Source organism: Erpetoichthys calabaricus, chromosome 6 (genome assembly GCF_900747795.2).
Source record: "Erpetoichthys calabaricus chromosome 6, fErpCal1.3, whole genome shotgun sequence".
Taxonomy (NCBI): domain Eukaryota; kingdom Metazoa; phylum Chordata; class Cladistia; order Polypteriformes; family Polypteridae; genus Erpetoichthys; species Erpetoichthys calabaricus.
Window position 1 is genome coordinate 215,815,401 of NC_041399.2, and position 14,948 is coordinate 215,830,348.

General features: G+C 39.6%; 2 protein-coding genes across 2 annotated transcripts in view; one reads left to right on the forward strand and one right to left on the reverse strand.

The window, feature by feature from the left end:
* The window catches only part of tmem14ca (transmembrane protein 14Ca), a 1,114,298-nt gene that overhangs the window by 324,305 nt on the left and 775,045 nt on the right, over positions 1-14,948 (reverse strand). The gene's annotated exons all lie outside the window — the stretch shown is intronic.
* tfap2a (transcription factor AP-2 alpha) overlaps positions 11,167-14,948 on the forward strand; it is a 20,717-nt gene continuing 16,935 nt past the window's right edge. Inside the window, exon 1 of the mRNA XM_028790816.2 lies at positions 11,167-11,304. Coding sequence (XP_028646649.1) covers positions 11,272-11,304 — 33 coding nt within the window. The 5' untranslated portion in view covers positions 11,167-11,271. The remainder of the gene's footprint in view (positions 11,305-14,948) is intronic.

Sequence of the window (14,948 nt, forward strand, 5' to 3'; positions counted from 1 at the left end):
TAAATTGTCCCTAGTGTGTGAATGGTGTGTGTGTGTGTGTGTGCCCTGCGGTGGGTTGGTGCCCTGCCCGGGGTTTGTTTCCTGCCTTGCACCCTTTGTTGGCTGGGATTGGCTTCAGCAGACCCTCGTGACCCTGTACTTAGGATTCAGCGGGTTGGAAAATGAATGGACGGATGGAATGCTGTTTGATAACAGGCTTTTTAATGATTCTATATAATTACCAGTGACACTTCACCGGGTTCTGTGGTCCCTCCTAGAATTGCTGCTCAACAATAAAACATTTAATTCTGGGAAAGGTTCTTTGCGGTTAAAACTTGGTTCTTTAACTTTTGACAAAGTTTCTAAGGGGGCAAAACAGACATCTATAATGTGCAGTAGGCTACCTAGGACAACACAACAGACGAGGAAAATCTGAACTATTTTCTCCAGTGAGGGTCCTCCTATAATCAGGAACCTAACTGTATTTGACAAATCTGGGACCACCTGGTCATGGTGGCTTTTTGGAAGCTGTAAGAGATGAAAGGCTCTTTGCTGATCTTCATGTGGGTGGGTCCTTTAGGAGCCAAAAATGGCCTCCCTTATGGCATCACTCTGAAGAACCTCTTTGACCAAAGCATCCAAGATAAGCACCAGCTCCCTGTGACCATGAACTGGTTGACTTGACTGGAAAATCGATAAATTGATGGACGGATGGATGGATGGATCATTGGATGGCTAGCTGACCACTGGTTTCCCATGATTCTACAGAATTCTAAGTGACACTCTGTGAGGTTAAATGGCTCATTGTAGAATAATTGCTTATCAAAGAACCATTTCATTCCAGGAAAGGGGTCTTTACATCTAAAATCATCTCCTGAAGCTTATGGTTTCTAATTGGTGGACAAAACAGACAACTTTATTGTGTAGTAGGCTACCTCCACATTTGAAAATGAAGGTGCTGGAGTGGATCTTCCATAGGGGAGCCATTTTTGGTTCCCAAAAGATCCATCTACATGAACGTTCCAGAAAGTACCTGCATTTATTTATTTAGACCCAAAACAGGCTCCATAGAGTAAATGACCATGAACAGATGCTAACAGATTTGTGAAATAGCAATGGCTCACGATTTCAAAAGGTTTTAGAACACAAGCTGTTAAGGTTCTGCTCGGTAGCCTACCAAACATGAAGGATTTCAGTTTTTTTCTCCATATTAGAAAGTTCTTCAAAGTTCAAAGAACCAACACCATAAGTGCAGAACCCTTTCCAGAATGAAATGGTGCTCGGTCCAGCCAGAGTTCTACCACAGGACCAAGTCAAGGACCATAAAATGCCATTGGAGAACCGGGACTTTTAAGACTGTATGGATGGGACAGATGAAGAACACCTGAAGTGAGTCCGTGTTATTGTCCTTTCAAAATCAGGAGCCTTTTTGGTGTTTCATAGATCTGTTATCATCTGTTCATAGATTTTTATGGAACCCGTGAAAGATGCCAATAAATGAAGGGTGGCCTCTCGAACCTTCAAGTGGATGGTTTGTGAGAGTAAAATTTGGTTCCTCTGCAGCCTGTGGGTGTCAACCGCAGCTTCTGGTGGACAGAGAAGGAATCTGTAATGTCGAGGAGGTGACATCGCGGGGCAAAACAGACTTTTCATTCCAGCCAGTGCCTTCCTTATTTATCATAACATACAATTCCTCCTTGCTTGTCATTTATATTCGTTTGAATTGTTTAAGTTCTTCCATAACCAGCAGCCAAACAATAAGGAGGTGTAAAGCAGAAGATGTCCGGGCTAACTTAGATTTCATTTACCCTTTTGTCTTTCACACAATGGCTGCCTCAATACAATACCTGAAAAGAAAAAGAAATAAAAGTGAAGGTCTGAGAAGTTCTCATCTGCTGTGGTCCACAAAATATCTGGACGGCGATCTTAGAAGGAAAAGAAAATCAGTTTTGGAAATGACTGCTGTGGCAGGATGAGAACACAACATATGCAGGGTGCAGAATTCAGTAACGCTTGTGTTTCATTAAAAGCTAAAGAGACAATTGTTTGAGGTGACAATGGTGTCCTCTCGAGGACCATTTGAGACCCTTAAGTTAGCTGGTCATCTGTTGGCTTTATTCTCCTTATTGTTTGGCTGAAAGTTAAGAAAGAAAAAAAAAACCTAAGATGACAATTGAATGAATATTCAGTCGTAATTAAGATTTGTGCATTGTGTTAAATTAGCTACAGTGACCTGTTAACTAATTAAGAAAGTGGCTGAAAGGAAAAGCTGCAGCCACACTCTTCAAAATGACATCTGAGCAATGTCACAGGGGGGCCAGTTTTACTTCCCAAAAGAGCGATCCGCATGAAGGGTCCAGAAAGGTCCGTAAGAGGCTGCATAACCAGATGATAAGAGGTTTGTGATACATCTTAGGGTTCAGGGTCTTAACAGGACTACATAGTCTGTTTTATCTCGTTACGTCACCTGTCCCCATATTAGGACAAAGTCTATAGAATCAAACGTTAATGGCTCTTTGTCACAAAAGCCATTCGAGTGCCATTATAGAACCAAATGCTGCTGACGTCTGTGATCTGAATGTGACACCCCTGTTGTATGGCATCAATCTGAAGGACCACTTTAGGCACCTTTATGGATTACAAATGTTGGGGTCAGTCCCAAGTCTGGATAAATGGAGAGGGTTAGTGTCAGGATGAGCATCCAGCTCAGTGGTGTCACTACACTCTTAAAAATGAAGGTGCCAGAGTGGTCCTTCAAAGCTGAGCCATAGAAGTTCCATCTTTGGCTCCCCAAAGAGCCATTCATACATGAGTTCCAGAAAGAACCCACATTGATTTCGCTCTGTAATGGGCTCCATACAGTAAATAGCCATGATTAGATGGTAACTGTCGCCATTTTCACTCATTTTCTGACCCACTTAATCCTGATCAGGGTCACATGGGGTGTTGGACCCTATCCCACCCAGCTTAGGGTACAAGGCAGCAGGGACAAACCCTGAACAGGACGCCACTCCATCGAAGGGTTAGGTGGTAACAGATTTGTGAAAGACCAATGGAGTCCTGATTTTAAAAGCACTCCAGCTGCACAGCATTAAACACTTTTCTTTAATCTGTTTATGTCCTGCTATATATTAAGATAATAAGATTTTTTTCTACATATTAAAATGTTTTTCAAAGCAGAAAGACCCAACTTCATAATCAAAGAACTCTTGAATGAAACGACGCTTTATCAGGCAGTGGATCAACAAGGAACCAAACCAGAAAAACAAAAACAGGAGTTTATAGGATTTGTGACACCCAGTGAGGATTAGGACCCCAATAGGGACCCCTAGGGACTTGATGAACAGAAATCCCTAAGAGAGACCTGATCACACTTCTTAACGAACGGCGGGTAACCGGCCATTTCAAGTAGCGCAGTAATTTGCGCTAATAACAACAGTTGGACACTCGATCGTTTCATCAAACAGAAGTTTTATATTAATAAATATAAAAAAGCCCTCTTTAAAGCTCGCTCAGAATACTATTCTACATTAATAGATAACAATAATAAAAATCCTCAGGTACAGTGGCTAAATTAACAAATGGAAATTCAGATCAACAGTGCAAAATACCAACAGATATTAGCAGTACAGACATTATGAACTTCTTCAATGAGAAAACTAAAAATATAAGATCCCAGATCTCTGCATCACACTACAAACCAAATACTAGCTTAGCAGACCCTGTCTCACATTGCACTCAGCACTTTAGTATTTTTAATCCTGTAACTGAGCAGGAAGTCTTAACTTTAATTTCTAAAATGAAGCCCACTACTTGTTCCCTGATCCAGTGCCAACAAAACTAGTAAAAAGTGCAATGGATGTTCTTGCAGCGCCTCTTCTAAACATTATCAGTAGTTGATTATTGGATGGCACAGTACCTGATACACTAAAAGTGTCAGTCATTAAACCATTACTTAAAAAGTCAGACCTTGACCCACACATACTAAATAATTATAGGCCTATTTCAAATCTACCGTTTCTCTCTAAAATACTAGAAAAAGTAGTCGCCAGTCAGCTTCAGACACAGCTTACGCATTACAATTTATTTAAGAAATTCCAGTCTGGTTTTCGCACTGGTCATAGTACAGAAACGGCACTAACGCGGGTTGTAAACGACATTCTGATATCTTCTGATGAAGGAAACTCCACTGTAATTATGTTGTTGGACTTAAGCACAGCGTTTGACACCATCGACCATTCTGTTTTACTGCACAGGCTAGAAAATGATGTTGGGCTTACAGGCACCATGCTCGCTTGGCTTAGTTCTTACTTATCAAATCGATTCCAATATGTACAGAAATGTGCTGACAGGACTCCATCATTATACACAGAAGTGAGATATGGTGTCCCGCAGGGCTCAGTACTCGGACCTTTACTGTTTTCACTGTACATGCTTATTACATCATGTTAATTTTTCACTCGTATGCAGATGACACCCAGTTATACCTTTCATTTCAATCAGATGAAGTTTCTCCGATGTTGTCTTTAATTAGTTGTGTTAGCGAATTAAAGGAGTGGATGGATGAGAACTACTTGTCTTTAAACACCGATAAGACAGAGATGTTAATTGTTGGAGTGAATGACGCTGATCACAACAATATTCTGTCATCATTTAACTCAGTTGGAATCCCCATTAATTTTACTGAATCAGCCCACAATCTCGGAGTTCTCTTTGACTCTAGCAGGTCATTTAAAGCGCATATTACAAAGTTGTCCAAATCAGGTTTCTTCCATCTTAAAAATGTTAGGAAATTAAGGTGCTTTCTAAATAAACAGGATTCTGAGAAATTAATTCCTGCATTTATCTCTAGTAGGATTGACTACTGCAATGCGGTGTTCACTGGATGTTCAAACTGTTCTTTATACAGCCTCCAGTTAATCCAAAATGTGGCTGCAAGAATTATTACAAGAACAAGAAAATACAAACACATAACTCCAGTTCTTAAATCTTTACACTGGCTCCCGGTTAAGTTTAGGGCAGATTTCAAAATCCTCCATTTAACATATAAAGCATTAAATGGTCGAGGTCCAGCTTACTTGTTTGAAATTATCATGACTTACAAACCTGAGCGCACATTAAGATCTCAAGATGCCGGTCTGCTTCTGATTCCAAGGATTAATAAAATAACAGTGGGAGGTCGAGCTTTTAGTTGCAGGGCCCCTAAACTGTGGAGTGGTCTGCCTGCTACTATAAGAGATGCCCCTTCAGTCTCAGCTTTTAAATCCCGGCTGTAGACTCACTACTTCAGTTTAGCACACCCTGACTAGAGCTGCTGATTAACTGTACAGACTGCATCTCCGTTGTCAGTCATTAGCACTAAAACATAAGTAACATGACAGTTATAATTGGATACTAACCCTCACCTATTCTGTTTTTCTTCTCGGTACTCAAATGTGGCACTTGGTGCCACGGCCCACCTGCCAAGTTGTTTTGCCTGCCTAAGGTAAAGTCATCCCTGATGGAGGATCGCAGGAATCATGAGAAAGAGGGGTCCTTTCATCGGATTGGCTGGCCCAGCACTGTTTCAGCCGTGGAATGGCCAAATGGGGGAGGCAGCTTGATGGATGAGGTCTCCAGGAGTCTAAAATGATCCAAATCCTATTATGTGATATCATCTACTGTTAAATTCTGCTCCGTACTTCTAAAAAAAATTTATTTTTTATTTTTTATTGAGGATTTGTTCTGTTCTGTGTATTGTATTGTATTGTATTGACCCCCTTCTTTTGACACCCACTGCACGCCCAACCTACCTGGAAAGGGGTCTCTCTTTGAACTGCCTTTCCCAAAGTTTTTCCTTGTCTTCTTAGAGAGTCAAGGCTGGGGGACTGTCAAGAGGCAGGGCCTGTTAAAGCCCATTGCGGCACTTCCTGTGTGATTTTGGGCTATACAAAAATAAACTGTATTGGATTGTAAGTGATTTCGGGAGGTCTTGACAATTTCAGCCAGAAGCTCCTTAAAACAGTTTTATAGACAGTCGTGTGTCACCCCCATAGGAGGCTGTAAAGTGTCATCCAAAATCGTCAAGATGATGATGGAGATGATGATGATGATGAAGAGGAAGAAGAAGCAGATTGTTACATTGAAAACTTCTCTAGAACGGACTCTCCTGTCCTCATGTTTTTCCACATTGTCTCTTATACTCCTTGTCCGCCAGCCGGGGGCTTCCCCAGCCCCATTCACAGGTCCTGGGAAGGCTCAGTCAGTCGGCGGCAGTTTACTAAGGCGCATTTTCAGAGGATGTGTCAGGGATGACTCACGACAGGCAGACGCCTGATTAAACCGGTGGGAATCTGTTGTGAAGGTTTAGCTGACCGAAAGAGAGAACGAACGAAAGAAAGAAAGAAAGAAAGAAAGAAAGAAAGAAAGAAAGAAAGAAAGAAAGAAAGAAAGAAAGAAAGAAACGACTATTATCTTTTACGATGAGCACAGTAATGCAAGTATCCAAAGGCACTCCTGATTTAAAACAAGAAAGAAAGAAAGAAAGAAAGAAAGAAAGAAAGAAAGAAAGAAAGAAAGAAAGAAAGAAAGAAAGAAAGAAAGAAAGAAAGAAAGAACTGGCGTATTGTATTTTACGATGAGCACAGTAATGCAAGTAATCAAAGGCACTCTTGATTTAAAACAAGAAAGAAAGAAAGAAAGAAAGAAAGAAAGAAAGAAAGAAAGAAAGAAAGAAAGAAAGAAAGAAACGACTATTATCTTTTACGATGAGCACAGTAATGCAAGTATCCAAAGGCACTCTTGATTTAAAACAAGAAAGGAAGAAAGAAAGAAAGAAAGAAAGAAAGAAAGAAAGAAAGAAAGAAAGAAAGAAAGAAAGAAAGAAAGACACCTGCTGGTTCATCCCCACTCGCCAAGCCTTTAATTGCGCGTCCCCGGCTGTAAGTCCGTGAAGTTTGCCGCCATGTTTTCCACGCGTATTCGCGGTGTGTGTGTGACTCGGTACTGAACCGGACTCCTCGGCGCTTTACCGACTGACTCTGAACACTCTTTCTTATGTGCATGGACTGTAATGGTTCTCCATTCCGCCAAATCTCCATTCGCAGCACTTAATATTAATAATCGCCCTGTACTTCCAGGGGCGCAAACGTTTGCAGTCGGTGCAGAGGGGGGCTTTTAAAGCCCCTTTCATTATTTACTAAAGCACAGCGCTCCGTCTTTCAAGGTGCTGAGGGGAGTCGCTACGGGGCCAAAAACCAACTTCTAAACAGCCCCCGCGTATTGCACTCGTGGTTTTTAATGGAACTGTGCTAAGGTTGTGTATTTTCTCATAGTTGGTCAAAGAGTGATTTCATTCTTGGACGCGGGTTCTTCGCACGTGGAATGAGTTCTCTGGGTTTGAAAACGTTTTCTATCCCCCTTAATCCAGCTGGAGCCGAACCGAGCAAGCACGGGGTGCAAGACAGGGACTCCATCAGAGACACCTTTAATGTCCAGTAGGCCACCTGAAAGGACACGCAGGTCAAGAACTCCCGTGTGTAGCTAGAATCCTTTGAGAGTTGGAATTTCACAAACGTGCTGTCGTTTCTGGAGTCTGCTACTGTTATAAATAAACTTTTTGGAGCCTTGGTGTGGATGGATCTTTGGGGTACCACCTATTGTTCTAAAGAGCCACTTAAAGCGCCATCATTTTAAAGATCGTGCGTGTCTGTGCTCCCATGTGGAGTAATTGTTTGACAAAGGGACGTTCATTCTGGCATTTGAAATCGACTCTTAGGGATTGAAAAAAAGGTTAATAATATGCGGACCAAAGTATAGTAGCTTACCTAGCAGGTAGAGTCGAAGAGATCTGCACGTACCTGTGCTTTTGTCATTTTAATAACAGGAGGCCATTGGTATTTCACAAATCGGTTACCATTTATTTATGACTATTTTGTTACGGATCCGTCATGAAGAGGGAGCCAAAGACGATTCCACTGCAAACAGGCAGGCGTTGCGCTTAAGGCTTTCTATTTCATATTTTCAGGTTTAGGGTTCAAATCCCGCTACTGAAAGTGTGTGACCCTCCTCAAGTCACTTCACCTGCTTGTGGAAGAACAAAAAGAATGAAACCAACAACGTCTCAAAGGTGTAATCAGTGCGTCATAACACAACGCCAATCTGAAGACCCGCTTTGTCACTTCATTTAAAGAACGTATGTTTCGAAATAAATCATCTAAATGTGTTCTGTGAATAACACAACTCTTAATATCTAAAAATGTTGATAGTCCACTCAATAGTAGCTTTACAGAGCGATGCCAATATGCCAATTAAGAGGAAAAAAGAACCACCAGGAAGAACCCTCAATTGACTCAAACCCGTAACAAATAGCCATGAACAGATGAGAACAGACACGTGAAACTGAAAAATTTTAAAAGGACTTTGCTGAACACGTTAACAGGGGCTAACTTCCTGCTCGGTGGGGTATATATATATATATATATATATGTGTGTGTGTGTGTGTGTGTGTGTGTGTATTAGGGGGCTTCTCATATGCAAAGAAGCCTTCCCAAAAATGAAATAATGAAATGGTTCCTTATCTTTGGATTGTTCCACACAACCCAACGCTCATAAGGATCGAGTGCTCTTAATAGTAAAATCCATGAAAGAAAATAAAAAATAAACGCCTCCGGTTAATACAGACGGACAAAAGAAAGAAAGAAAGAAAGAAAGAAAGAAAGAAAGAAAGAAAGAAAGAACGTTTCTACACGGAGACTCAAAATAAAAATTAAAACATTGGAAATAAAGCGCCCATATCCTCTCATCCTAACAGCCGTTTCAAATCAAATCGGAATTCCTAGGGTCTGTTAAATAATACAGGTTTGGTTTACCGGCACACTGGATATGCTAAAACAAGGGTCACGATTTGTACCCCCCGAATTATGGCTTCAGTAAACAACATTAATGCTGGTTTCCGAAAGGACGTGATGCGTGCATAGCAATCATTTGTTGTAGTCCCGGGTCATTTACAGTTCTCCTTAGTTATTTTTTCAGGTTGTGCTTTTTTTTTTTTTTTTTTTTTTTTTTTTTTTTTTTTTTACAGTAATAACAATAATTGCGCCTAAAGGATATTTTAAGACCAATGCTTCTGACAAGCTGCCTTTGTCATTAAAGTATCAGGATTCTTCATTCAAAAAGTGCAGCACATTTGTAACATCTCTCAGTGGCTCTCATTTCCTCACTCCGGGGCAGATTAAAATTCCTCTAACTGAAACAGATTGCTTTTAAGATATAAGGGACAGACACACACACACACACACACACACACACACACACACACACACACACACACACACATATATATATATATATATAGAGAGAGAGAGAGAGAGAGAGAGAGTCGTTTTTCCATTGTAACTCCACAGGTGTTGTGACTCCCACCGAATTGAGGTCCTCGTTATTCCACGATTATCCGCACACTTTTAATACTTTCATGCCACAGACAGTTAATAAAAGGGCCACGCTGTGTGAAACTATTCAAGTGACTCATAAGCCGATCTAAAAGGCGATCCCCTGCCATAAATAACGTCGGCGGAGCTCAACAAGTTGCAGACATTCTCGTAATGCTTCTTTTTACCTTGATGGTCTTTTTTTTTTGGTTAAAGTTCGTCTTATAAATTCCCTGTAATTGTGTTTTTCGGTGGTTTACTTGGCGTTTCTAAGATTTCGCGTGTGCTGTTGTAATTTGAACTCGAATGTATAGAGTTACCTGAGCTTAGGCTGAAGAAGTGTGAATTGCACATTTCATGCTTCATTAAACAAAATCAGCACCTCCTTCTGCGATTTCTGCGACGGCATGTGTCTGAAGTTCCCGGAGAAAGAGTGCACGTTGTTTATTGGCTTTGTTGATTTTCCAATTAGTTCGATTCAAACTCTCAAATTCTAGTTTACATTTACTGTTATTTTTTAAGTATTTCTCATTCAAATGGGTAAGTTTTATTTTATAAAATAAAAAAATAAAATAAAGGTTCCGATTTTTTCCACACACGTGTACGAAAACTTCAAATCGTTTTGGTCCGAATTCGACTTTAGTAAACCCGAGACACGGGAATCAGCTTTGAATCCGCAGTGCAACCCGAAATGAAGCAAAACGTCAGTAAAAGTTACTAAAATAAGTGGTTGGCAGGTCAGATCAAAAACAAATCCATTTTTTTAGCTGACTGAACAGAAATGGTTTGCAAATTATAATTAAATATAAATAACTAAATAGTAACCTATTTGGCGTTTCATATACTTCTCTTTAAAAAATAGAAGGTAACAGATTAAAACAGCAATAACAGCAACGTCTTTAAAACTTATTACATTTTTAACACTAGTAATATTTTTTATTTCTGCAATAGTTCGTTTTGCTGGTAATAAACAAAGAAACTGTCTAATAATAAAATGTATTCGGTCAGTCTGTTAATAGTAGTGCTACTTTCATGGATTTATTATTTAGTTGTAATCAAAAAAGGGTACCAAATAAATTTTAAAATGCGTTACACTTTATTTTCCAATTCCATGCTGTATGTGTGAATAATAATAATAATAATAATAATAATAATAATAATAATAATAATAATAATAATAATAATAACAAGATTTGCGAAATTATATGTAACCAAATAAAGCGAATTACAATTCGGAAACGGATCTTTCTTACAGGTTTAGGGGAACGAATGGAAAGGCCTGCCGTTGCCAAAAATGACATTTTCTTGCAGAATACTGCGCCACGTACACATTTCACATCGAACATATTAAATACATTTTACCCTTAAGCTAAGCTTATGCTTCCAAAATGCGCCGTCTTCTCTTATTATGCGCACTACACGCAGTGCAAGAAATACACAAACTTTCTCGCACAAGTCATATTTCACATTTCGCTAAACTACTTTCCCCTCAGCTTTGTTTTTTCTTCAGTAATTTATTCCTGTCTTCGCGCTGCCCCGATGCTTGTTCATTGTCTTTATCTGTTGATCTCACTTACTATGTAGAAGTTTAAAAACAGATGGCAGAAATATTTTTATGAACGCGAAGGGATTCCTAGGGTGACTGCAAGACGATTCTCGTTGTAAATCCATCATTTGCTGGGACAGGTTTTACTGTTTTATGCTGCTCAGTCCGACTGACACATTCTTCTCGAAGTGCGCATGCGCACTCGGGTGGCACCCTGCTTTTTATGACCAGGTGAGATGTTCCTGTGCAGGTAAACGGAGAAATTGTGTAAGAGATCAGAGGGATCACTGAGGCCACACACTGCATGATCAGTACAGTAGAGTATAGCGCAGCGAGAGAATGTCAATACTTGCAAAAATGGGAGATTGGCAGGTATGTGCCTTTTAATTACAGTGGATTCAAGAGGATTTGTTGTGCAAATACTTCAGTAATTATCGACGCTCTGTTGCTTTGGAGGGGATGTTAAATGTAGGTGCTGTATTCTCTCTCTTTTGTGAGCATGGTTGATTGTTACACTTCGGCGACTGCCAACGTTTATCACTTCTCACTTTCCCGGCATAATGAGGCCATTTTCACAAATCTGCTTTGCAAGTCGCAGGTATTGACAACACAAAGCTATTGTATTAACTCATTTAAGAAACGACGAGTCGGCCTTATTCCTAAACGTGCTAAGCAGCACAAGTTTATATTAACGAGAACCCTTAGTGACTAGACGGTCATTAATCGTGACGCACCAGGTAAACGTCGAATCCACGTAACACCCCCCCCCCCCCCCCCCCCAAAAAAAAAAAAACACCATCAGCTCCAGGGAGTCCATTCAGTCAGAATCCGGGAGTCAGCACGCCTTCGTGTTTGTGGCCAACCCAACAAGACGAACTACGCAAAATACGGGAGGGAGTGCGCGGCCGGGCACGGGGGGCTACGTAAAGTACAAGACAAAAGGCCGTTTACCTTAAAAACAGAAGACAGGGATAGCCGGACGGAACCACCGATGGACGGAGAGATGTGAAAGGCACTATATCATAGATAGATAGATAGATAGATAGATAGATAGATAGATAGATAGATAGATAGATAGATAGATAGATAGATAGATAGATAGATATGTTAAGGATATGTAATAAACGTAAAGAGATATTAAAATACTACATCATGTATTTGTTTGTATTTTGCAATTTGATCTAAACTCTTCAATTGGGGCGATCAATTCTGTACCCTTGGCCCATCGCAATTGTTCCCAAACAGTCCCCCAGAGTAATGTGTACTCGGTTAAGTTGATCTCTTTAATGATCCACATTCCTATATTTACATTTAGATACATGAATAGGCACTTTAGGTATATACACAAAGATATTAAAATACTACATAATACAAATAGATAGATAGATAGATAGATAGATAGATAGATAGATAGATAGATAGATAGATAGATAGATAGATAGATAGATAGATAGATAGATAGATAGATGAAAAGCCTTAATATGTCTGAAAGTAAACAGCACAGCGATCTTAGCTACTCCGAAACTCGTTATTGAACTATTTGGCAGTTCGTTCGTTTGTGAATGATTTGGATTCCTTCTTCTTTTAAGATCAAAATGGGCTCAGCATTTTGAGGCATAGCTCAGCGGTAAAAAATTTTACAAGTAAATTCACAGTTAAGGTGGTAGGTGATGAACAATATATGCGTTTTAACTTCCACGCTGGCAAATACAGAAAAGTGAAACTTTGCGTAGTCCTTATAGACTTAGATATTTTTCTACTTAAGTAATTCTGTAGTGAGAAAAAAGGCGATTTGTATGTTCTGTAAAAATATCTGTGTAGCAATCTATTGATCTATTGTAACATATATATATATATATATATATATATATATATATATATATATATATATATATATATATATTGAGCTACAAATCTGTTTATTTCTCTACACAAAATTTATCGATCTCTTGCTCTAATGTTGTATATTTACAATATTTCTATCAATCTATGCAGTATAACTATCAATATATCAATCTATTAAGCTATTTTAGGGTGTATATTTATGTGACGATAGTAATCTATCCATCTAAATACATAGTATATATATCTAATATATTGCACTATTAGATAGATAGATAGATAGATAGATAGATAGATAGATAGATAGATAGATAGATAGATAGATAGATAGATTATTATATATTTAGATAGAGTCAAAGGGACTATAAAATAGATAGATTATCTATTATATATTATATAGTGACTATCTATCTATCTATCTATCTATCTATCTATCTATCTATCTATCTATCTATCTATCTATCTATGTCGCTAGTTTTCTGTACATTTCTATGTTCAAACTGTAAATGCCGGCCTCTATATGTAAGCTGCGCTGCATTGCTGACGTCTCGCCAAGTCATTTCTGCCCTAAAACTCTTTGCTTATTTTAAAGTGTCACTTAACTTGCTCTTGCTACTGTCACAGCTCTTCCTCCTTCTAACTCGACCACTGCTGACACAGACAGCCCCCTCCCCATTAATGACAGTAATTATGTCCTATGGTGATACTAGCAGTAGAGTCCCGATTACTATAACTGAACTTTTCTTTCTTTTTGCTGTAAATGCACACACCACGAACCCCTTTACGGAGATGCCCTTAACGAGAGTGTTTTCCTGACCCTTCAAGTTGTTCATTAATTTTGATTTTTCTTGATTAATGTCTTTTGTGCTGCATACGTGTGCGCATTGCCTTCGTGGATGGAGGGAATGGAAGGAGTTCAGGAGTGGAAGGTTGCACGCCCAATGTCTTCTCTGGATTATTGAGTGGACTCTGTAAAAAACACTTTAAATGGCTTCTGTTCTAAAAGGCGGCAGGATGATTTTTTTTAGTAATAATGGAAGAAGTAAATTAAGATGTAAAGCTCTTCAGTCTTTCACGTAGTTGCTTTCAAGTGTTATGCACAACTAAAACCGCGGAGCCCGACCGGCGAGCCGCTGCCTTTGCCAGGTGTACCTGGCGGCCTCGGTTTATTTTCGTGTGTTTTACCGCACACTTCACTCCACGACATAACATTCCACGGTGCCACACTACGTTACAACACACAAGAGTCGTTCGCCTTCTTCTTCTTTCATTCTTTCTTTTTGTATTTTTGGTAGATTTTATGTACAGTAAATTGTCATTTGTTCGAGTTTACCAGATGACCTTTTGCACTTTCAGATAGCGATCTTTATTTTGTGGAGGTAAAAAAAGAGAAGAGAAGAAGAGCGAAGGATGACATGTAAAACAACAGGTCCTGGCGTTACCCCACCAAAAATGCTAATGGAGCTCAAAGCCGGACAACGCCTAGCAGTGGCGGCCGCTCACTCCGAGAGACCATCCCAGGGTGCCGGCTGCATTTAATGAGCGCTCGTTCTTCTAAGACGCCTTTCACATTTAAACTTGTTATTTTGTTGTGTTAATTATTCACGTTAAAGGCTCTGCCTCGCCTGACTTGAGCTTGACGATGACTCTCAATAGTAAACGAGAAGCTAAATGACTTCTGAACAGTAGCCGACACAATCGCCATGGACGCCGTTCTAAGCCCAGTGTGGGTAAACCAACAGTTTACTTTTGATATTTAAAGACGCACGTGTGGTGTGGGGAGGTGAAAATCACATTTGATCCCATTTAATTGTGGAGGTGGCGGAATGAGGACCGCAGCAGAGCAATTTATTAAGAAGCGCACTTAAGCGGAGGGTCGATTAGCGTTGCCTGCGTTTGCGAGTATCAGTAAAGTATAATAAGATGAATAAGCGCCATCATAACAGACACAAATGCAACGCTCTCGTAAAACACGTCCTTCTCTAAAATAGCACTTGTTTATTGAAGCAAGAACTACATTAATGAATAATCACCACAGGAATAAAATATACTTTAAACGTTTTCAAAATGATAATAACGGCTTATTGTTATTTGTACGCGACTGGAAAATTGAGAAGCTTGCCTCATTTAACGCAAAATTATTAATAATCACAATAAGTAATACGATACACAAT